At 44.0% G+C, this 24139-nt stretch overlaps 1 protein-coding gene across 4 annotated transcripts in view; it reads right to left on the bottom strand.

Annotated features, from left to right (window-relative positions):
• Positions 1-24139, bottom strand: part of TBL1XR1 (TBL1X/Y related 1) — a 583295-nt gene that overhangs the window by 172021 nt on the left and 387135 nt on the right. For 2 of the 4 annotated variants that reach the window (XM_085635413.1, XM_085635414.1), the window contains exons 4-6: positions 21179-21281; positions 18834-18979; positions 13183-13405 (exon numbers count right to left, since the gene is read on the bottom strand). In XM_085635413.1, the coding sequence (XP_085491539.1) occupies positions 13183-13405; positions 18834-18979; positions 21179-21236 (427 nt within the window). In that variant the 5' untranslated portion in view covers positions 21237-21281. The remainder of the gene's footprint in view (positions 1-13182; positions 13406-18833; positions 18980-21178; positions 21282-24139) is intronic. The other 2 variants (XM_085635415.1, XM_085635416.1) reach the window with 1 other exon arrangement.

The following is a 24139-nucleotide window of genomic DNA, read 5'->3' as shown; positions in this document are numbered from 1 at the left end:
AAAGGAGGGACGATTTGACTTAACTTGATACCAGCTCCTCCCAAGATACCTGCATGCGCCCCAATCAAGAGTCTTATCCAATTGTTCATAGTTTAAATCTCCCGCCAGCTGCGGTTCCTTACACCGTGATTCTGGCGAATGTCCCTCTATTACCAGTGCAGGAGCAAGAATCCTGGATTTCCCTGAAAAATAAAGCCATTCACTGTTTGGGTACTAAAATAGGTATTTCACAGGAGATGTTCTCTGCATTTAAAATGGTGAGACGAGTCCCGTGGATGGGAGACAATAAAAAAAAGTTTAAAGGGGACTGCGTTGTTCTTTCTCTGGGATCCCCTGCCTTAGTCCATGAAATTTTCACCAGAACAGCTACAAATAATCTTATGACTGAGGGTATTTATGTTTTTCCTCTGGGATACTTTTACCACCCAAGAACACGTGAAAACCACTCCACCTTATTTGGACCATCCTTATCCCACGGGAACCATTTGTATAACATAGAAGTGTCCAATAGGTTTGGTCCTTTAGTTTCCCTAGAGGAGGTGGATTGACCTATGGCCCCTATCAATAGCCATTATTCACGATTGGACAGGGCTTAATATCAACAAGGGGTGAAATTTCCCAGTAATCGCCGAGGAACCTACCAAAGCCATAAGGGACATGCAACTAGGGGGTAGCTCAGATAACACTCTGACTTTTAAGTTTTATAATTCTACCAGCTTAAACCCTATAATGGGTCATCAAAATCGTACTGTCCCAAATATAATAGGCCCTTTAAAAACGGGTATAAATGATCTTAATAAGGTCACTGAACTTATTGAAGTAATATCTCCTTTAGACACAGTAAATACGTTCGTTACCGGCCCACAGCTGCAGGGGAAGCAAAGTCAAGAAAATATTGAGGAGGAACGTGTTCCCCAAAATGATTCTGATAAAGGCTATGTTAGAGTGGTATTTTGGAATATAGCTGGTTTACAATCTAAGGCGGATAACCAAGTTTGGATAGATTTTATCAACAACTTTGATATTCTGTGTATACAGGAGACTTGGTTATTGGACGCATTGCATATTGATGGTTTCAAAACATATCATATCCCTGCTCTACGTTCAGTTCATGGGAGGCATAAGGGGGGGAATTTCCATCTATATTTCAAATATGTTGAAGGTCCAGAAGATAAAAACATTAAAGTCGACCCCTTATTATCAAATTATCGATATCCTTTTCTCTATGCAAACTGAGATGGTGATTATTAATTTCTACAACAATATTGACAAGGGTAACTTTGTAGGAATAATAAAAAGCCTTATGGATTTTTTTAACTAACCTGGTTGTTTCTAGGGGAAGGGATGGGATTATGATTTGGGGTGGGGATTTTAATACCAGTATCTGCCAAAATCCTGTATGTTGGTTTGGGGATATTGACTCAGGTAATAATGTTCATGCAGCCCACTTCGTCCACTCTGATAGAGGAGAAAGTCTTAACGAAATGATGGCTACCTTTGATTTAGGTTTCGCAAATACATTGTGCTCTTCTGTTGAGTTTAGTCCCACATTCATCGGACGGGGATTTAATTCCCTAATGGATTTTATCATTATTCCAAATTGCTATTCTAATTAGTTTGTCCAATTTTGTACTCACACCAGTGGCCTAAGTGACCACCTGCCATTAACTATAAATATTTTACTCCCAACTAAATGCACTCTTTCGGTTTTGGAAAGTCTGGCTCAGAAACAAGATGTTGTACGGGCCCGCCAGAATGGTTTTTCCTTGAAGTGGAGTAGAAAGGACCCTGAAACACTGAATACTAAGATTATAACTAAGGCTTTAATTCCTATCACCGAGTGCCTGCGGGAAGGGTCATCCTATAGGGACATCTTGTATGCTTTTTCCGAAGTAACAGCGGTGATTCAGAATTTGCTGAATCATCCAATAAGGCCAGTACCCAACAAAGACCAGGGGTGGTTTGATAAAAACTGTTCCAAGATATATTCGTTGTTAAAGGCTGCCCTTCATAAACCAGAGAGGGATTATGAGGAAATTAGAGTGTGTAGGAAGGCCTACAATTTGGCAAGAAGTAATCTTAAGAAAGAAATCAAAAATCTAGCTTGGAACAATTTGTATGAGGCTTCCCTACGCAAAGATTGTACTTAGTTTTGGCAGGCGGTCAAAGCATCATTTTTTGCTACAAAAGAGGAGGCTCGAGTTTAGATAGCAATAGATGAGCTCTACTGGGTAAATTTTTTCTCTAACGTGTATGGTAATAAGAGCAGTGAGGATATCAACTTATGTCGGGAACCTCTTATATCTGGATATCCTATTCAGTTTACGCCGATTGACATTCAATTTTCACACGAAGTGATGGCAATAAACGAGAGCAAAAGTGGTAAAGCTCCAGGTCCCGACGGGATACCGATTGATTTATATAAAAGCACAATAGAGCTATGGTCTCCACTGCTAACCCAAGTTTTAGAAGCCTGCTGTGCGGAGGGGTTTATTAAATCCTGGTCGGAATCTGTGATAATTCCAGATTTTAAAAAAGGGGACCGAGAAGATCCAGCTTGTTATCGCCCTATCTCCCTCCTAGACTCCTTTATGAAAATCGCAGGAAGGGTTGTTTTCAATAGACTTCAACAGTGGGCCGAGGATAATACCATCTTAAGTAGGGTCCAATATGGGTTTAGGGAAGGGATGGGTACTATCGAACAGGTTTTAAACTTTTCGTTGATTCAGGAAAAATATACACAAGCGAAGGCAGGGAACCTATTTGTGGTATTTGTCGATCTTAGTGCCGCGTTTGATTGTGTTGATCACAGCAGGTTATGGAGCATTTTAGAGGAACTAAAAGTTGACCCCTCCTTAGTACTATTATTGAGGCAATTATATCAGGGGGCCTCAGCCAAAGTGAGGTATGGATTAAAGGGTGATTGCACCAAATCATTCCGTGTGGAGAAGGGAGTTAGGCAAGGTTGTGTACTGGCCCCGTTCCTCTTCACTTTATATACCAACGCTTTGGAAGAGGAATTGGTGGCCAGGGAGAACGATTCTCCGATAATAAAGAACCAACAGATTGTCTCCCTTCTCTACGCGGATGATGCAGTGCTAATGGCTAGAACCCAGCTTGGCCTACAGAGGGCCCTGTCACCTTACATTGACTTTATGGACAATAGGGGCCTAAAAATAAATGTTACAAAGACTTTTATGATGTCCTGTGGGAAAGGAAAGAATAAGTGTAGAACTTTAGTAACGAGGGACGGCAGAATCGAATCAACTAAAACATTTTCTTATCTTGGAATTTTATTGGAGGACCGGGGTTCCTGGGGACCAGCCGTTAAGAGAAGAACGCTCCTATTTAAAAGGGCAACTGCGGCACTGATGCTTTTCTCAAGGAAAATGGGGAAAAGGCCCCCGGGAATACTATTGAAAATATATTAAGCAAAATGTATTAGTATAGCCACATATGGCGCAGGGATTTGGGGTTTCCAAGACGTTGCACCAATCCAAGTGGTTGAAAATGACTTTTTAAGGTTCATTCTAGCCGTTCCCCGGAGTTCTTCCATTTTTAATTGTCATAATGAGCTGGGAATCGCCCACATTTCCGACTTGATTAAAATCCAACCAGTCTTACTTTGGCATAGGATTTGGACCTCTCCTAGTTTAGGTTTGAACCGTGAGCTAATAAAGGACTCCATGGGATTAGATCAGGCCAAAAAAATCCCTTGGGTAAACTATACAAGTAATTTATCCCATGACTTATGCAGACCTGATTTTTATTCTAACCCAGACACTATGTGCACTTTGAGAAATTAGCTTAAATCCTTATATTTACAGCACTTTGAGTCCCTTAGATTAATGGTGGAGATAAGTAAATACTCTGTGATCCAGCATCAACTGAGCCTGTCTAGCTATTCCATCCAGCTCTATTTAGTATGCTGTCTACAAGAATTTGACAGATATATATTGACTAGGCTCGGATTTGATTGCTTCCATCGTCTTGTCTCTTTTCCTTTTGTAAATGACTGGTCCAGGAAACTCTGCCCTTGTCCCTGTGACAACACTGCTTCACAATCCACAATGCATGTTGTTTTATTCTGTAAATTTTATGTTAAAGAGAGCTAGATGGATTAAGCCTATTTTAACGCAGGGAGGCTGGCAGCAATGTCGTCCAGCATTTCTCTTTTTAAAATTATTGGACAATGTGTACTGTATTGGAGCTATGACGGGGCTTTTGAAGAGTATAATGAGGAAAAGAAAAAGTTTAACCTGTTAATCCCTATGTTGTAAAATTATGTACTTTTGGAATAGCTATATTCTATCAAGATATTTTAATGCAATTTTTAAATGACCTGATTTTATTGAATATGTGCTTTTATGATTTTATTATCTTTTAAAATCGAATAAAGCATTTATTGATTGAATGATTGACTGCCCATATCAGTGCATTTACAAACTTTTTTTTCCTACTAAATAGGTCTCTCCGTCACAAAATTAAAGGACTATCATGCATTATACTGCGCGCCTTCTAAGGGGCTGTGTAAAAATGCCCTAATTCAAGACCATCTTTTGTTAGTAAATTTACAAAAAACACCCTATTTCAGTAATGTTTTGCTATTAAAAATTAACTTTAGTATAATATAAGACACATTTACTGAGCAAGAAGACACTTTCAGAGGCCAAAGAATTAATTATTAAGTTTTATGGGCAAATCTTTTCTTTAGTGTTTCTGTTAACACAGTTGTAAGGAAAACAGGAGGTGGGAAGACCATGCACATCAGTGGCAACTCGAATGCAATGGGATGAATGTAGAAAACGCCCATGCAATTGCTTTCTAATTCTTGGCCAGCAGAGGATGCTGATTTCATGTACTATTTACAGAGCATTTCTTTCTGCACAGATTAGGGTTACACGCAGATGCTGCAATTTCATTATCAGCAAATATGTGAGGAATCGGAGGCATATTCATTCAGGTGAGAAATGGGAACATCCGAGCAACAGAAAAATATCCTCCAAAGATGCTTGTAGGGGACTGGATGACATCGGATAGCAAAACATGATATCTATGTGAATTTCACCTTGTCGATCCCAAGTATGTAGATATGGGTAGGCTCGAGATTCCACTGAAAAGCATTTTTTTCTTTTCTTACTAACTTTTCAATACGGATTCGGCAAGGCAGGTTTTGTACAGATGAGTCTGAGGAGTAGGAATAATTGAAAATGTGACATTTCCAGTTATATTAGATTTTTTATTTTTGCTCTTCGCTTCAAAAGTGGCTGAACGGAATTACACAAAACTTGGTTTCAAAGCATAACTGCTCAAGAAAGTGTTGTGAAAATCCGTTTAGTAGTTTGAAAAACATTGCATTTAAAAAGTGGTACGAGTGAGCATGAATATATAAATTGTAGACCTAGCTGGACAATTTATGCGTGGATTCGCCAGTCCCATTTAAAAATAAAGGCACATGTTTTAGGGAGTTTTTTGTGTCTAATTAACGCCAGATTTATTTTTAAGAAAGTGAGTGGGGTGAAAGTTGAAATTTTCAGTGAATTGTCTTAATGTGCATTTAACAATTAATGTAGAATACCTATCTAAGCTATACAGACGTACAGTGCAAAAATATTAGGGTTTACTTTGCATAAGTTACATATTCTAACTTTAGACCAGAAAATCATATCCCAGACACAGGGAGAGAAACAAATCATTAAACTTTTTAAAGCGAAGGAGCCGATTAGGACAGTAGTTTTAAAATATTAGTAAGCTTTAAGTATATTAAAAATCTCGTATAGTAACAAGCTACTTTTTCAAATACTTTCAAAATAAATGTTGACCTTGCCAGCTCTCAATTAGGAAAATCGTTAAAAGTTAGTGTGGGTTTGGGCGTTTTCAGCTAATGCTGCTTTTGACGGTATACGGTCAGAATATTGTGATACTAAAATCTCTGTGACCAACTCTCACTGTGCTTGGCTGAAGGCTGTGAGTATTGATGGTTGGCAGTCTGTGGCATGTTGAACGTAGGTACTGGCCTGAGGTAGGAGGAGGCCATTCGAAGCAAGTGTTGGTTGCCGACAAAAGATTGGTGAAGAGGACTCTAGGATATGGTATATTTATCAAAAAAACTAAAAATTCACAGAAGAACCAAAAGGTTAAAGTGAAGAAAAAGTACAGTTCTAGCGAACAATTAAAATAAAACACCGAAATACACAAGTTCCCGTTGGTGACCACAATTCACAGCTCCCACAAGAGCCATGCAAACCATAACACACACCCCAAATTCAATGCTTACACAATACGTATACCTACATACACCTAGGGGAAAAAACGTGAATTAAATCTCACACTCCAACCAATAAATACGAAATTTACAGTGTTCTCTACCAAACTGGTATGGATAACGGGAAAAAATATTTAGAACATTTGCAATTATTTATGATATCTAAGTAATCGCATTTGTCCCACTAAAGCTACCTTTTAGGTCTCACCTACCAGCTACCCCTTAGCTGTCTGTGGGCAAATTGTATTGTGAAGCACACCAGACTATACAGTGGGCTTACTATACTGCATATTGCTAACCCTTCCTCGGCTTGTCACTCATTTGCTTGCTTCTTATTCAATGGCTTCCTTCGCCTTCTTGTGTTTTTCCCTCCCCTGGAAAACAAAACCGATTTTCCATCCCTTTGACTGGCTGACTTGCATCCTTCCACTGCTCACATTTACAGAAAGACTTTTTTTTCTTTTTCATTAAGCACTCCATGAGAGTGCATGTGTTTTCTTCTCCTCTACCTTGTGCTGCTTTCCTTCGTCTCAAAAACTTGCGCTCTCTCCACTCTTGCGTCCCCTTCACCTGCTCAATACATGCTTCTCTACTGCTCACCAAGCCCTCACGGTTGTTAAAAAAATGCTTCAATATAAGGGCCTAGCTGCTGCCAGGTCACTCCGCACTTGAACATTTTTTTTAATGTACTCATCCAAGTAGCGTTCCCCATCTCGCATCAGTAAAAATGGCAACCACATCATTCCATTGCCATGTGATGTGTAATGACGCAAACATGTGTATATACAATAATGCAGCAACCAGGAGATGATGGATGGAGCGCTGAAACGTTTCAGACACTCACCCCCAGTCACAGATATGGGTTGAATTTATCATCTTTCTTTAGCTCACTTTGCCAACTCAGTTCAGACCCAGCTATATGCAAATCAGTCTTGACCCTGTCCCTCAAGGGAAAAGTCCAGCCTGAACTGCCAAGCCAGTTCTTCCCTGAACCGGAAACAAACATCCTGGGACCGGTTTCGAGGTAACACCTCATTAGCCAGGCTAGCTTGAATCCGGTGCCAAAGTGGGCAAGGGCCTCACTGTTTGACACCCGATGTTGGGCAGATGATTGCTGTTCTCCATCTGCCTCTTGACTGACGGCGCTGTTGTTGATGCATGCGTGGCAGAGAGGTTTGTTGTTGCTGCTGTCCTGTAGACCAATGAGGTGTTTGAACCCTCCAACTGAAATTGCAGTGGTCAAAGAATCTATAGGGATGTCTCCCATATTCTCTTTTTTTCCATCCAACCGCTCCTAAAGAGTCAAGTTCAGATTTCATCCTAGACATCTCATTGTTAGCATGAGAGCTAAACAAGGTGTTACAAGAAAGCGGCAGGTTGAGAATACTATGTTCAGCTTCGGGTTTCAAGCCTATTAGTCTCAGCCAAGAAGAGTGTCAAAGAGCCAGGATACGACAGTAGCGTTGCTCTGCTAGGGTGGAGAAATCTGCTGTGGCACTGATAACCTGGTTCGACACCATCATGCCTTCATTATCAATCTCTTGGAAATACGGACGCTTATCTCTCGGAAGATAGTCCATGAATTGTTGAATGGAATCCCCAAGAGACCGGTCATACCGTCCTAAGAGAGCAGTTCCACTTGGCGCTATCATAGAAACTGCAGAGGTTCTGCAGATCTTTCTGCCCACTGATTCCAGTTTCTTGATTTCCTTATCAAGCGGTACTGTGAAGATGGTGCTGTGGCATGAAGTTTCCGAGCTGCTGAAACAATAACTGAGTTGGGAAATGGATCTGTGCGTAGAAAGGACAGAACTTAATCCGGTGGTCTGCATTTTCTTTGGAGGCATGATGGAGCAGCCTTTACAGCAGCTGGTGTCAGGAAAAGCTTCATCGCTGGTTCGAGAAGTTCTGGAACCAAAGAGAGTAGTGGTCAAGAAGTGGACCTTTGATGAAGTTTCTCAAATATTACTGATGTGGATGTTGTAGTAGTCAATAAATCTAGATTTACTTTGCTAGGTCCCCTGATAAGAACTTCCTGGAAGGTGTTAATATCATTTATTGATCATATTCTCGGTGAAGGAGAATCTGTTAAGGTAGGCAAACACAATCCTGAAGATGTTTGGTGAGATTGGGAAGATCTAGAGGTAGAGTATCTTCTTCACCTTTAACGAGAGCTTCTGCAAGATAATTAAGTATGTCGACGGTGTGAACTCGCCCTTTATAAGGGAGGGCTGGCGTGATGGGTGTGAGATCTAGGGTGCCTTGGCATGTGTGTCACTGGCTCAACAGGTTGTGGTGGCTGAGTGACTGGTGGAACTGGCAATGGAGGTACCATTGGAGTCGCTGATTTAGGAGGAGGTGAAGGATGAGGTGGAGTAGATTCGGCTGGAAGGCGAGGTGATGTGGGCGAATCCAGAATTGTCACAGGTGAAGAGGAACATGGATGGTGAAAAGGCCCTAGAGTACGCCAAATCAGAATCTGTCGAAGTATGTGCACTTTCACCAGTGAAAGCCATTCTGCTGTCTTTGTCAAGGCAGTCGTATGATGTTGAAGTTCGACACTGCATGCTGTCTTGACGAAGACCTACTCCTTCAACGTAAGAGTTCTTGACATCAAACCAGCTCTTGAATGCAAGCAACTGGGGTAGTACCTCTTCTCAACATCGAAGTCCTCTGACAGATGTTCTCTTTTTGGAACTTCCCCAGTGGAGACCTCAGACAGTAACTTAGGGGCACTGGTAGAATTGCAATCTCTACTCGCCCGTATCAGTCGGAGATGCTCTAGTTGGCCATGGAGTGTTATGTGATATATATATTTCCACCATTCGAATCCTGCTGCATCCAAAGTCTCTTATTGACGGTGTTCCACCGCGTGGTAGCGAGCCCCTAAACCTCCATACAATTGTGCCAATAGTTCCTTCGAACAAACACACTGCGGCCCAAATTGCATTTCGAGCGTGCTTTTAATTATGCAAGGACAGCTCTCTACGCGTTTTGGAGCGCAAGGCTCCTTGTTCACGAGTATTTTATAAAGCATTTCCTGTTGCCTATATAACAAATCACGCGATTGTGAGAAAAACAAATGTAATGAAAATCAGACTGTGCCAGCAAGTCAAAAACATGTCTAGTGTTTTTCAATGCGATAAATAGTCTATACTGCTCATTGGGTTGATCAAGATGTGAGGAAAAGAGCAAAAACCAATGTTTTGTAACAAATTCACCAGAATACTATGATCATAATGCCTTTTGAAATTATTTTTTTTCGTTTGCATTTTTTGAGGAGAAGGCCCCTCACTATCATCTTCAAAAGATGACTCCTAAAGTTGCCCTCTGACCATTTTCGCAGAAAAAGAATGGCAGTACTTACAGCCCTTGACCTTATGTTTAGGGTGAAGGCACTCTTTATGAGGATCTTCAGAAGAGAGCCTGAAGTTTCCCATTGGAACAACAAGGCCAGAAAAGGCATGAAAAGACCTTGCCTAGGGACACATTCCTTCCTGTCTGAATTTACACCCAAAGAGTGGTGTACTAAAGCAGAGTTCCATGCTAGTCAACACAGAAGTTTAAAGTTGACAAAATTAATCTTCATAGAAGAAACTCAGTTGAGCTGAGAGACTCCCTTCAAACAACGTGCAGTAAGAAATCTGAGATATGATGTAATTTGAAGGAGAGTGCTTGTTGTGCTGATTCTCAATTGGCTAAAGTTTGATTTGTTTTAAAATGATGTGAATTGGTTAATAATGTCACTTCATTAAGCTGGTTGAAAAATGCTTTTATTTAGACTGCTTGTTATAATTATCCTGGGAGAATCAGATGACGGGGCCACACAGAGCAGCTTCAGAGACATATGTCGGACATGAAAGGAGGATGCACATAGCACAGAATAGTAGACAACACATTTTAGGATCCAACGACTAAGTGGCAGAAAAACGCTTAGCATACAAACCCAGAAGAGATTTATTGTTCAAAACTAGAAACAAGAAAATGTCTAACATTTTGGCAGGTATGACAATTTCCACAAGAAGCAACAAGCACCACAAGAGGCAACAAACTTCTCCCAGTTTCCAGCATAGATGGACTTGGTTGAAAGGCATCAGGCTGCAAGATATCGATTACTGCAGTCAGCAGATCAAAAGAGTAGGATATGTTCCAGTCCAGGATGAAAAAAATAACTCCGGCCTGGTCTGTCCGGATTTACCTCAGAATTTGAGGCAAGAGAGGTAGGGGTGTGAATGCCTACAGGAAGCCAGTGTTTCATCTCAGTTTAAATGCATGTCCCAGGGACCTTCCTGGAGGAAACTCCAGTGCGCAGTCATTTTGACACTGCATTTTTACCATGGTGGTAAACAGATCTAACCAGGGCATGCCACATTGACTAACGATTTTTCTTTTCACCTCGGGCTGGAGATGCGTTGATCTGCAAATAGAGGTCTGCTCATCTCGCCTGCTCTGCGATTCAGAGAGGACAGTAGGCTGCCATAGATGTTCTGCCGATTCTGCCAACTGCAGAGATTTAGGGTCTCCCGGCACAGGATTGGGGACCCCCACTCCGCCCCTGCTTGTTACAGTCCTACATAGTGGTCATAGTGTAATTGAGGACATTCACCGACCTCCCCCTGATTGATAGCAGGAAGGCATTCAAAGCCAGATGGATCGCCTGAAACTCCAGAAGACAGATGTGGAACTGGCTCTCCACCGTAAACCAGAGGACTCTTTGCTCTTCCTCTGGTAGGCAACTTACCTTCCCAACCCGAAGAGGATATATCTGTCACAACCATGAAATCTGGGTGGGGGAAGAATGAATATCATGACGTAGGTTAGGCTGGCGCTGGTCTGTCACCACACAAGATCGTTAGAAAAATTCTACAATCAAGATGAGGAGAATTCACAAGACCAGCAGTCTTAGAAACTCAAGAACCCATACTCACTGAAACCCAGTACTGAGCACAAAACATCAACATTTTCTATTCCGTTGGTCTAACAGCATACCAGGAGACAAGATCCCTAAGGATTGTGCTGTGAAGCGACTGTCCTTATATTGTTCAAGCACTGAAACAACCTTCTCACTAAACAATCTGGAGCTATCCAAGGGCATGTCTATTAAAGACCTTTAGACAGCTCCTGAAAACCCAGTTTAAACAATACACTGGTGCAAATAGCTCTGATAATACACTAGTGTGGAGTCCAAGCCAGCATGCAAGACATACTTTGTGGCATAATATCCATCATGTATTGGTTGAGGTAGACAGCTGGCAAGATGTTGCATGGAGGATGGGTGTATCGGTCCAAAACGCACACGGCGATCAATGATCCTAAGGCTAAACTAGGACATTGTTTTTCTGAAGGCATCAATAGTTATTGACAACCTAGAGGGTGGGCCGGAGAGGAGTTATGAGGTACACTAGTCATCAAACCTGTATCATAAGGCATTAAGACATAGGACGCGTTGTTAAAATAAAAGAAAGAAAAAAGGGTAAAGAGGAAAAATAAGTTCACTGGGGTCCGTTCAAGTTGCCTGGTCAGAGGCAGACTAACCAAAGGCCGCAGGCAAGGCGCAGCCCAAGTGGACACAAAAGTGTCTGTGAGAAGCTCATTGAATGGCACTAGTGACTTAAACGAGATTGGACCACATTTGAATTTGTCAGTTAATAAACTGCCTTAGTTTCAACAGTAGGCAACTAAGTCTAGCACTTATGGTGCCATTCGAACTACACTGCCAAGGCGGCACTTTCTTCTGTAGGTGGCGAGCCCCGCTCAGTCTCGGGAGATGCATCAAGACATCTGGCATTCCGAATATCGATGGGAAGTAGGTTGTCCACCTTCTCCTCATCAATGTCCAGGGAACTTTTGGTATACCTTTAACTGATTGGAGTCTGATTTGAATAAGCTCTCGAGCCTCTTCTAATACTGGGAGCGAGTCAGAGGCCAAATAGTAAAGTCTGGTTGCATTTTGTAATCTTGTGGTGTGACATAGGCCTGGCTGCAACATGACTTAGGTTTTGTTTCGAAGTCCAGTAATTCAGTTGGGGCTGATGGAGTTTGTGTCAGCAAATAAGGGAATAGCACAGACCCACTGAACTGGGGAGGAGGTCTTAACCAGCACTAGGCCCATGAACGCATCCCAATGGATCTGCTGGTGCTGGGGGGTGGGGCACCACTGCAGGCTACTGCAGGTCCACAGTGACTTGGTGAAGCCTGAAAGAGTGCCTGTGGGAATCAGAAGCATCACAAAGAGATGCAGTATGGCCACCTTGAAAGAGAGTATTTGTTACCGAGTTGACAATGGCCTGGGGAGTTCTGGGGGAGGCGGGACTAGTTGTGGGGTGCTTGCAAGGCCTGATCTTCCGATTGGCACCTTTGTGCCTTCTCGTCTGATTTTAAGTGGCAGGACGGGGATGAGCACCGAATAGCTTTCTTGAGCCTAGTGCGTTTTCCATTTCGGCTAACTAAATGGCTTTCGGTGGGAACGGGAATTTGTACATAAACAGCCTCAAACAAGATAGAGAGTGACCCTCACAAGTCTAGGCAGATCTTATATTTTGGGGAGCTATAGTTTCTACCCCAGGATCACCTTCATTTGCACGAGGGAACATATATCACATGACAGAGTAGTGACCAGAACTCAAGCACCGTAAAACAGAAAGAAAAGAACTGACGTCAGCAAGCAGGGGTGGCGCTTACAAGCTGCCCTGTTTTGTCATTTATGGGGCGGTATGGACGTAGAGCAGAGCCACGTGACCACCCATAGACATATAGGCGCACTGATTAACACTTCTCCGAATCCAGTGTGGCACCTAGAAATATTCTAAAAGTGGGGAAAATGTGATGAATCTGTGGTTAAAAGTATACATCAGAATATTAACACAAAAGTATACCCATCGTTAAAACCAATCAATTTCCTCAGATTCGATACTTACTTGCTAATGTGTGACCTCCGTTTTCCTCTCCATTTGCAGTATTCTCTCCAATTTTTGTGGAACCCTGCTGGTTGTTTGCTGCTGCCGCTGCTGCAGCAGCAGCTGCTTGTTGCTGTGCAAGTTTGTCTCTGTAGGCCTGCTGTCTCGTTTGCACTACATCAGGCATCACAGCATCTATCAGTGATAGAGACTCTATTGGCCGGCCATCAAACAAGGTGCCATCCTGAATTGAGGAGAGAAAAAACAGCATTGAAAAGGAAGTACATCTGAAACAGCTTATTAAACAGTACAGTATTTTGATTTCATTAAGAATGGAAAAACGGTAGCTAAAGGAGCAACGCCTTTCACGATTTACGGGTGGATTCCAACGGTAGAAGGCTACATATAACAAACCGTTCTCTTATGACTAGATCTTTCCGTCTTCAGCCATGCAGCAACTTCTATCTCTATGTGTTTTAGGTCTTGCTCCGTATGCCAGGACAGACTGGACAAGTAAACGGTTGGTTTAGAATGTGTGTATACAGTATGAAAACGTAAAGTGTCACTTCTGGAAAGCACCTGGTCTTGTCCTTTTTGGGTTTTCAATTGGCATTATGCATGTTGATAAATGTGGGAAGGGAGTTTTTTTGAGATTTCAAAGCAGATCAGATGAGGCCATTAAGGTGGAGTGGGTGTGCATGTTGAAAAACAGATGTAAGCTCAATAAACTGACTGGACTAAAGCCCTCCTTGTAAGTAAGCCTTCCTCAGTCTCCTGTTTCAGCTGCACAGAATTCAGAACTCTGCAGTCCCCCTGGCCTTAGTAAACATTCATGTTTTTCTACACACAGGTTTTACAGGGGACACCCATTAAACAACTCATGTTCCTTCAAAGCACTTCGCCTCTGTCATCAGGCTGTTCACTCAGGTAATCCCAGACACATTACCAACGATTTACTAGTTACTCAACTTCAAAAACATTACATTCTAAGTCTATTCACTTATAAACGGTACCTACGATCCATAGCATCAGTAAGAGGTGGATTCTTTGCTTTTGCTACAGCTGAAGTTTGGAATTATATTCATCTTCTGCTTCGTTCGTACTCTACTCTCCTGCATTTCTCTAAGGACTGAAAAACATTTGCTCTCTCTGCCTTAGTTTGTTCTGCCAGTGGAATAGTTCTAGAACACCCATTACCTTAAGTAGTTGCATGCTTTATAAACACCACTTCACTGCAAGAAAATGCAGCGCATGGGCTGAATCTCTGTAGAGCTTTCTAGATTAAAGGAATTATATCGTCCTTAACAAATCGGTAACAGGAGGGAAAGAAAAGTGTTGGGAGTCAAAAGAGGTCCAACGTGAGAGGCTCAGAGGATCTAATGGGGATACGGGCAGGGTGATAGGACTAGGGTTACAAGGATGCTTCACAGAGCACTAAAAATTGTATTAGGAAAGGTGATTAATGATTCTCTGCAATGATTCTGGAGTCATATAGTATACTGGGCTACCTTGTATGCCCAAGAACAAAGGGTAATAATCAATGTCGTTCAATATATCGTGTTTTCTGGGAAACATTTAACAGTTTTTGTCTGTGGGAAAGCATGAGAAAACAAGTAGTCCGCGTGAATGAAAAAATGGAAACACTTTACTTAGTGATGCATAGGTAAGATAAGACAATGTATTATATATCCACATTAATCCAAAACAGGTGCTCCAACCGCAGCAAAGTGTAAAGTGAGAAGTGAGCCATACACCAAAAAGACAAAACAGATGATGTAATTACAATATATACATATGGGGTCTTAACTGAATAGACATACAATTCATCATCAAACAAATGATCTGGGCATTTGGTTAAATAAATGAGTTTAACAATTAAAGATGTGGATAGACCCCAAAAAGGCAACGTTTCAATGCCTTCAAGGTGAATCAAATGCGGTCTTCATCAAGACAAGCAGCAGGTAGCAACCTAACCAGAACAACCCGTGGGCCCCAGAGGGTGGCGTAAATCAAAAGGAGTCTTTAAGTGTGGCGATGTATCAGAAAGGTCACTGTCGGAAGATAGGCTGAACAATCTAGCAGACTATTGTGGTTCTGGGATGATTTTGGAGGGCTCACAGCTTTACTGCTTAGCTGATGGAATGAATGATTATTCTGGTTAGGCATAAATAGGGAAGGATGATTCTGCCTTGTGAAAGATGTAAAGTGCCCAGAACAGGAAGGTGAAGAAAACAGTGAGAAGTGCATTTTTTATTTGTGTTGATCACAGACACAAGCTACACGAAAATATAACCTAATAATTTGGATTTAAAAGGAAATTCTAAAGTCAAAGCAGTAGACCCACCAATCCATGACAGGTGCATGCCATTACTCCATTGTGGACGTTGTATTAACCTCCTTAGTACTGCTCACTAGATTAAATCTACATTAAAAATTGAGCTACTTTAAAATCCCTTTTTAAACTAATGGATTGGACTTGTTTTGACCCTCATTAGGCATGATCAGTGCTGCGTCTGATCTTTCTATAGTATTATTTGGCTAGTTTTCTGTTTCGTTTACAAGACTAACATGGCAGATGTGTGAATACGGAAAAGGGAAGAAAGCTTCAGTTCTAAACTGGGGAGTTTTTGGCTGGAGTGCGCCAGTGAAGCAAAAGTGGAAGATTCAGAACTGAGTAAGATCCAAGATCTCCCACAGCTACGACTCCGCTGCCCTCCGCGCACTCAAACCCGGAAGGAACAACTGCCAGCTGTCTACGACGAACACCACCCACGGGCAGTTCTCCTGCCGACAACCCTGCACCATCCACAGCACCCCCACGACTGCCGCACCACCGAAGTCCTGAAGTGCATCCTCCTCAACATGCGCTCCCTGCACAACCATGTTGTAGAGATCTGGGACCTTCTCGACACCCTTTCGCCAGACGTCGCCTTCTTCGCGGAAACCTGGACCAACACCTACTTTGACCCCGACATAGCCACCGCCATTCCGGATGGCTACAAGATCCAGAGTAAGGACCCCCAAACTGCCCAGTGGATAACTTGCCATCGCACACAAGAGCTCCCACCGACTCTCCACCTCGAGCGACTACCTCTCCAATATCAAACACCTCCACTTGCAGATCCAGTCCAGAACCACGCTCGCCAGTACCCTCGCCTACACCCCCCCCCACCTCCCCGGCCTTGTGTGTCTTTCACCACTACCATTACTGACCTCATTGCGCCATCGCCACCATGGACTACATAATCGGAGACCTTAACTTCCTCCTCGACAACCTCAGCGACCTCTGACTCCGTCCTCCTGGATAACCTCGCCAACCTCTGACTGAAGCAGCTCGTCACCACCCCCACTAACAAGGCCAGACACATCGTCGCCCCATCTTCGCATGAGGTACCAACACCCGCTTCTGCCACTCCTCGCAGCCGCTCTGGACAGACCACCACTGCGTAAAGTTCTCTTTCAACACCACCACCGCACACAAGCACACACAGTGCCCACCACGAAGGAACTAAAGCAAGGCCACAGAGGAGCACCTCAACTCCACCCTCATCCACGACCTCCCCACCCCCCTCCCTCAGCCACGACCGACGCCAACTCTGCAGCCAAGGAACTACACTGCTGGATCACCAGCTGCGCAGACAAGCTCGCACCCCTCCGCCACCCCGACAGACTACGCCCCCTGAAGGCCACCTGGTTCACTACCGACCTCCAAAAAGCAAGAAGCTCCTGCAGACGTCTCGAAAAACAATGGAGAAACAGCAAAACCACCGAAGACCAGACCACCTACAAGCACGCCATGACAGAATACCACCAACTCATAAGATCCACCAAGAAGACCTCCATCCGAAACCAAATCCTCATCGATGCCAGCAACTCGAAAGAACTCTTCAACATCATCCAGCCGTTCACCAAACCCCCGAGCGAAGCCAAGGACGTCCCACCCTCCCAGGACCTCTTCAACAAGCTTGGCTCCTACTTCCACCTGTAAATCAAGGCCCTCTACGACAACTTCCGCGAACAGACTCCAGACACCACCCTTACCTCCAGCGATGACAGTCAGACAACCATCACCACCTGGACACCAGTCACCACCGAAGATACCACCACGACCATGAAGAGCACCCACTCAGGAGCCCCCACGGACCCCTGCCCGCTGCACATCTTCCACAGAGCCGCCATAGCACCCGAGCTACAACGCACCATCAAGGCCACCTTCAAATCCTGCATTTTTCCAAACTGGAAGCGGGAAGAGGTCAAGCCCCTCCTCAAGAAACCCTCGGCAGACCAGACGGACCTGAAAAATGACCATTCCATCTCTCTCCTTCCCTTCACAGCCAAAGTCACCGAGAAAATCGTACAGCTGACCACCTACATTTAAAAGAACTCCATCCTCAACGCTTTCCAGTCTGGTGCCTGCAGTAACCACAGCACAGAGACTTACCTCCTTGCCGCCACCGACTACATCCGCGTGCTCCTCGACCAGGGCCACACCGCAGCCCTCATCCTGCTGGACCTCTCTGCAGCCTTCGACACAGTCTCCCACTGCACTCTTGCAGCCCGACTCCACGACGCCGGCATATGGGGAACCACCCTCGACTGGATCCGCTCCTTTCTCTCAGGCAGAACCCAAAGGATCAGAGTATCACCCTTCCTCTCTGAACCCACAGAGATCATCGCTCAGCCCCACGCTCTTCAACATCTACATGGCACCCCTCGCCGCCATCGTCATACAGCATGGACTCAGCATAGTATCCTAAGCCGATGACAACCAATTTATCCTCTCCCTCACGAAGAATCCCGAAGGCACCAGACAACTTCCAGGAGGGAATGAAAGACGTTGCAGCCTGGATGAGCAGCAGTGCCTAAAGCTCAACTCGGAGAAGACAGAGGACCTCGTCCTTGGTCCATCCCCCACCGCTTGGGACACACTGCCCTCGGAAACCCACCCACCCCGATGGACCACGCCCGGAAACTCTGCATCATTCTAGACTCCTCCCTCACCAGGACTTGCCAGATCAACGCCGTCGCCTCCACCTGCTTTAACTCCCGCCGCAAGACCTTCAAGTGGATCCCCCCCCGAAGCCAGAAAGACCGTGACTAGCGCACTCATAACTAGCAGACTGGACCACAGAAACGCCCTCTAGGCTGGAATCAACAAATCCCTGCTACACAGACTCCAGACCATCCAGAACACTGCGGCCAGACTCGTCCTCGGCACCCCACAACATGAGCACATGACCACACACCACCTGCAAGACCTCCACTGGCTCCACGTCGAGAAGAGAGTAACCTTCAAGCTACTCATCCAAGCCTACAAATCCCTCCACAGCATCGGACCCAAATACGTCAACGAAAGTCTCTTTCCAGGTACCCAAAAGAAACCTCTTCTCCGCCGTCCTTGCCCTAGCATATACCCCGCGTATCCGCAGGGGGAAGAGCCTTCTCCTACATCACAGTCAAGGCCTGAAACGAGCTCCCAAGTCAACATCAGACGGTCCCCAACTCTGCACACCTTCAGGAAGAGCCTCAAGACATGGCTTTTCGGCTGACCCGGAGCTGCCCTGCGACCCCCCCCCCCCCCCCCCCCGCGCCTTGAGACTCTCACGGGTGAGTACCATGCTTTAAAAGCCCCCTAATTCATTGAGTGTTACATCTGGAGACAACTGACTTACCTCATTAATACTGACTTCTGCTTCCACATACTGTAGTCCTTTCTGAATAATGGAAATTAAAGCAGCAGGTGGCACCAGGGCACCATTTATATTGGACTGGCTGATGTGGCTCTCTATGCCAAAAGTGAATGCTGAATGAGAAAACCCTATGGAGAAGGGAAAAGCCATAAGAATTATGTTGGTAGAAGCACAATAGTAACATTTACAATCTGACTTATATGCAACGGTTCTCCATACACTTATAATATGAAGCTCGACGTTGGGTTAAATGGCGTGTCTGGTACCCTTAAGTCTCATACATTTAGTGAAAGAAGGATGGGTGTGGCCCAAATGGCATTTTTATGGTCTGGCTTGACGGTAAAGCTGTGGCCTGCCAATTAAGGGGTGTTGGCTGATTTGCATATGGCTGGTTTCAAACTGAAATGGCATGGGGAGCAAACAAAACTATGGATTTAGACCCAGATCTCTGTACTGGGGTGAATGTATGACATTGTTCTGCATTCTGTCCATCAATTGTTCTTTTTGCATTTGTCACCCAGAGTGGGACGGGTATATCAAGACGTGGGTGCCGTGCTTTCCATGCCACTGGAGTCAAGCTATAGTGGCTGATGAGGGGTGAAACCCGGAAACCGGTCCTAGGATGCTTGTTTCCAGTCTAGGGAGGACCTGGTCGGCAGTTCGGGTTGGACTGTTCCCATGAGGCACAGGGTCAAGACTGATTTGCATAGGGCTGGGTTCAAAGTGGAATAGCATGGTGAGCAAAAAAACGATGGATTTAGACCCAGATCTCTGTACTGGGGTGAATGTATGACATTGTTCTGCATTTTGTCCATCAATTGTTCTTTTTGCATCCGCCTATGGCTGGGAGCCAGGATTACATGTTTTGACTGAAACAGAAGTTGGGTGCGTACACAAAAAAGTGTTTGCCCTTCACAAAGCTGTGATCAATTTTTTATTTATGCAGCTGCCTAAGCTTGAACTTTCAGGGGCACACACATGACACTAATGCTATGAAAGTGTCATAGATTACTAGTTAATCTATGGTGTTTTTCTCTAGCAGCAGAACAGATAGGAGGAGGGCAGTCATTAACCTACATACATGTGTCTGGTTTGACAGTGCAACTGTCACCTAATCTTTAAACCTACACCAATATTATTCAACAGTTATTTGATCCACACTAATACATATTCATTCACAGGCTATTTACTGGAAGTGCATCACATTATCGCATGTTTCATTAAATACAAACCTATTAAAATTGCCAATGCTCGTCTCCAAGTGCAAAACAAAGCATAGTTCAGAGGTGAATACGGTTTGCTGCAGACTTATGCATTTTGCCAACGTAAGGGTAAACAAAAACCTAGCTTTCCGCACAAAACTATTTATTCAAATGTTTTTTACAATATTCAATTTTTCACTAATTAATATGCCCAGAGCCTTCAGGGTTTTGTTTCATCATTAATAATCTCAACAATCAGAACAAGAGCAATCAACCTTAAACTGGGAGCAGCAGATCATCCCTGCCAAATACTAATGTCACAGGAAAGGTGCAAACAAATCTGGGCAGGATGTGACAATACGACTCAATACGAAGGGGGTCAAACGTGATGTTGATAGTGGAAAAGAAATATAATATAGCCAAATGGTGCCACATTGCAGTCATGCATATCACCTTGATCATATTTCAACCATCTGGTGTTTCATAGTCCCTTCATAGAGAAGATCACTTTGTTTTTTAGAAGCAGTGTATGCATTTTGAAAGATCCACTATAGATAATTCAAATAACTTAAAATATTGCATATGCGGATTAACAGTAACTGGACCATAGCAATAACATCGGTTAATATTAAAAATGTACCATCACGTTGATGGTACATTTGGTGTGAAATCTTGCAACGTCAAAACGATTGGGGAAAAAAATGTGTTCAGCCTACAGGATGAAGACCTGTGCACATACAAGGCTCTACCATGCAATAATAAATACCTTGTATTCGATCTCTAGCGTTCAGCCAAGTGTGTGACACAGCCAACTTATGAGTAAAATCTCTGGTTAAGTAAACTAGCGATTATTTTCAAGATTGGGCAAAATTACACATCTATTATATGACATCTGTGTTAATTAGGCACCAGTGTGCCCAAAGGCAGTTTTCTTTATCAAAAAAATATATACATATTAGTGTCTTAAGCGTTTACCATGTTTGCTGTGTATTTTTGTTCCAACAGCACTGATGAGATCAGAGTACGTAAACAAATATGCACACAATCAATTAACGAGTCAGAGACAGTGTGACAAACTATCAAACACACATCGAAGCACTTCAAATGTATTTTCAAACTACTCACCTGACTCCTGTAAGTATCGGTACACCAGAAAATTGACCTCATCACTGCTTATACTCATCTTTATTTGCAATTAAACCATGAGGTCAAACCAAAGGATAGGTCCCTGAAAAAAGTATACAAATAATAAAAGGTAAACATTTTTGCTTTTTTAGTAGATTTATGTGAGCTAACCTTACCACTATCTCTAATATAAAAAAGGACATTGAATACCATTGACAATGCCATCACCAGAGAAACTTAACAAAATAGTCCCACTCTGCAAATTATAAGTGTATTATCTGCAAGATCAATAACAAACTAGTTTTGTTTTTTAACCAAATCTTTGGCCATTTTTTATACAACATGTACAATGACTAATGGAAAGGATATACCGGATAATATTCCATCCTGTTTAGAATTCAAGGGCTAGAGTATATTACAAGCCTCAACACTGAGGTTACTATTAACAGATTGAGGATATCAATGTAGAGAGACTGAACAGGGTCCAAGAAATCTCAAATCAAGTGTGTTACATAATAATGTATGCTAGTGCTTCAATCTCTCGTTGATGGACTGGATGACAGCATCATACTCCAAAACCGAAAATACATTCTGTAAACTGTTTTATGATCAGAACAAGACAGATCTGCATACTTATGTCAGTGTGAGAAGACTCCCCAAAGTCTCTGGAAGAACTTGCAAATTTTATGTTTTTGGTTCCTAGGATATTGCACTGCTCTCCTGGCAGAGTGTCTATCACACTGATCATGGTAGTTTATTCCACTCAACTTATATCTATAGTTCACATTCCTCCATTTATCATTGACTTGTAAACTCTGAATGCCTACTGATTTACAGTTTATTTTTTCCACGTTTTTGGAATATGTACTAATATCTTGCACACTTTCACACTTTTGTGGGAATGTTGCTGAATTTGGCTGCCTCATCCTACATATGTTAATATGACAGGGCCCACAGACCCTTGCATACTCACACAAAAGGTAGGTATGGTGGTGATTACGGTTTTGATGTGGGCTAGCAGAACAAGTTACTTACCTTTGGTAACGGATTATCTGGTAGAGACTATCTAGCTGCAGATTCCTTACTTTTAAATTCCCAGGCATCAGGCTTTTGTTGAGCAATAGCCCTTGCGCGCAGCGTCGGGTGGCTCCATTCGGCTCCGCGTGACGTCGTCCATGTCTGCAGAGTCGGTTATGACATCGCAGTGCCTATATAGGCGCCGACTAGGAGCGCGGACGTCAGTACTTTTCATTTTTTTCAACACCAGAAGCGCAGAGCCGCGAAGTAAGTGACGTAGTTGTGTGCAAAACTAGGGCCTTGAAAAGGGGAAATAACCCTAGCCCTAGAACATTAGTTCGCAAAGCGGGGTGGTATGGGTGGGACTGTAAGGAATCTGCAGCTAAATAGAGAGTCTACCAGATAATGCGTAACTGAAGGCAACTTGTTCATCTGATGGAAACTAGTAGCTGCAGATTCCTTACCTTTGAATTAGATACCAAAGCCATACCATATTGGTGTGGGCTGCGGACCAATTTGCTAAACTAGGAAGTCCTGCAGGACCGAGCTAGCAAAATGCCCGTTCCTGCGGACCTGGCTATCCTAACAATAATGTATTGCAAACAAGTGCAAAGATGCCCATATTACAGCTTGAAATATGTCTTGCACAGGGACACCCCGAGCCAAGCCTGTAGTTGCAGCCTTTCCCCTGGTGTAATGGGCCCTTAATCCCTCAGGGGGCTGCTTCTTCGCCAGGCTGTAGCAGATCTTGATGCAGAGAACGAGCCAGCCACACATTGTCCTTTTCTGCACTGCCCTTCCCTTCTTTGCTCCCACGTACCCAACAATGAGTTGTTCGTCCACCCGGAACTCTTTAGTGCGGTCAAGGCAGAACGGCATAGCTCTTTTTGGGTCCAGATGGTGGAGACACTTCTCCTCCTTAGAGGGATGAGGGGAAGCAAAGAAGGGGCGCAAAGTGATGGACTGACCCAGATGGAATGGCTTCACAACGTTTGGCAAAAAAGAAGCCCTGGTGCGAAGCACCACTTTGTCCAGAAAGGACATAAGATAAGGAGGGGAACAAGATAATGCCTGCAACTCACTCACCCTCTGGGCCGATGTAATTGCCGCAAAGAAGGCTGTTTTGATGGTCAACAGCAGATGGGGACAATTGCGCAAAGGCTCAAATGGAGCACACATCAGGTAGGTGAGGACCAAATTAAGCTCCCACTGTGGCATCACAAAGGGCTTAGGTGATTAGACGCCACGATGGCCTTTGACACCATCGAGTGGCCATTTCTCTGGGCTGTCTTGACCAAATTCGGCTTTGGGGAGGGATTTCTTGGCTGGGTGAAGCTTCTTTACACGGGACCCATGGCTCAGGTGGTAGTTAATGGGCGGGTCTCTCGGCCCTTCGCTCTCGGTAGGGGTACGAGGCAGGGGTGCCCGTTGTCCCCTCTGCTCTTTGCTCTTGCCCTGGAGCCGCTCGCTGCTTGGCTCCGCTGGGAGCCCTCGCTCAGAGGGATCCGGTGGGCCCCGGGTTTCGAGGATCGGGTCTCGTTGTATGCGGACGATATTCTCCTGTATCTCACCTCGCCGCGGCAGTCGCTTAATGTTCTCTTTGATGTTCTGACTTCCTTTGGGAGAAAATCGGGTCTAACGATCAACTGGTCTAAATCCTGTGTCTATCCTATCTCCGGTGACCCCCCTCTCTTGCCGCCTCGGCTTCAGATCCAATTATCTCTGTCCGGCTTTAAATACCTGGGAATATACGTCTCGATGGACCCGGTGGCTCGCTATGAGCAGAATCTCCTGCTTCCACTTCGTCGTTTGAGGGAGGACACGGCTCGGTGGTGTAGGCTGCCCTTGTCCCCGCTGGGTCGGGCAGCACTGTTTAAAATGATGTCCCTTCCCAGATTTCTCTATGCACTTCAGAACTCCTTCGATGTTATTCCCGTGTCCTAC

This window comes from Triturus cristatus, chromosome 11, assembly GCF_964204655.1.
Source record: "Triturus cristatus chromosome 11, aTriCri1.1, whole genome shotgun sequence".
In the NCBI taxonomy this organism is placed as follows: domain Eukaryota; kingdom Metazoa; phylum Chordata; class Amphibia; order Caudata; family Salamandridae; genus Triturus; species Triturus cristatus.
This window is presented reverse-complemented; position numbering and strand designations above follow the sequence as displayed.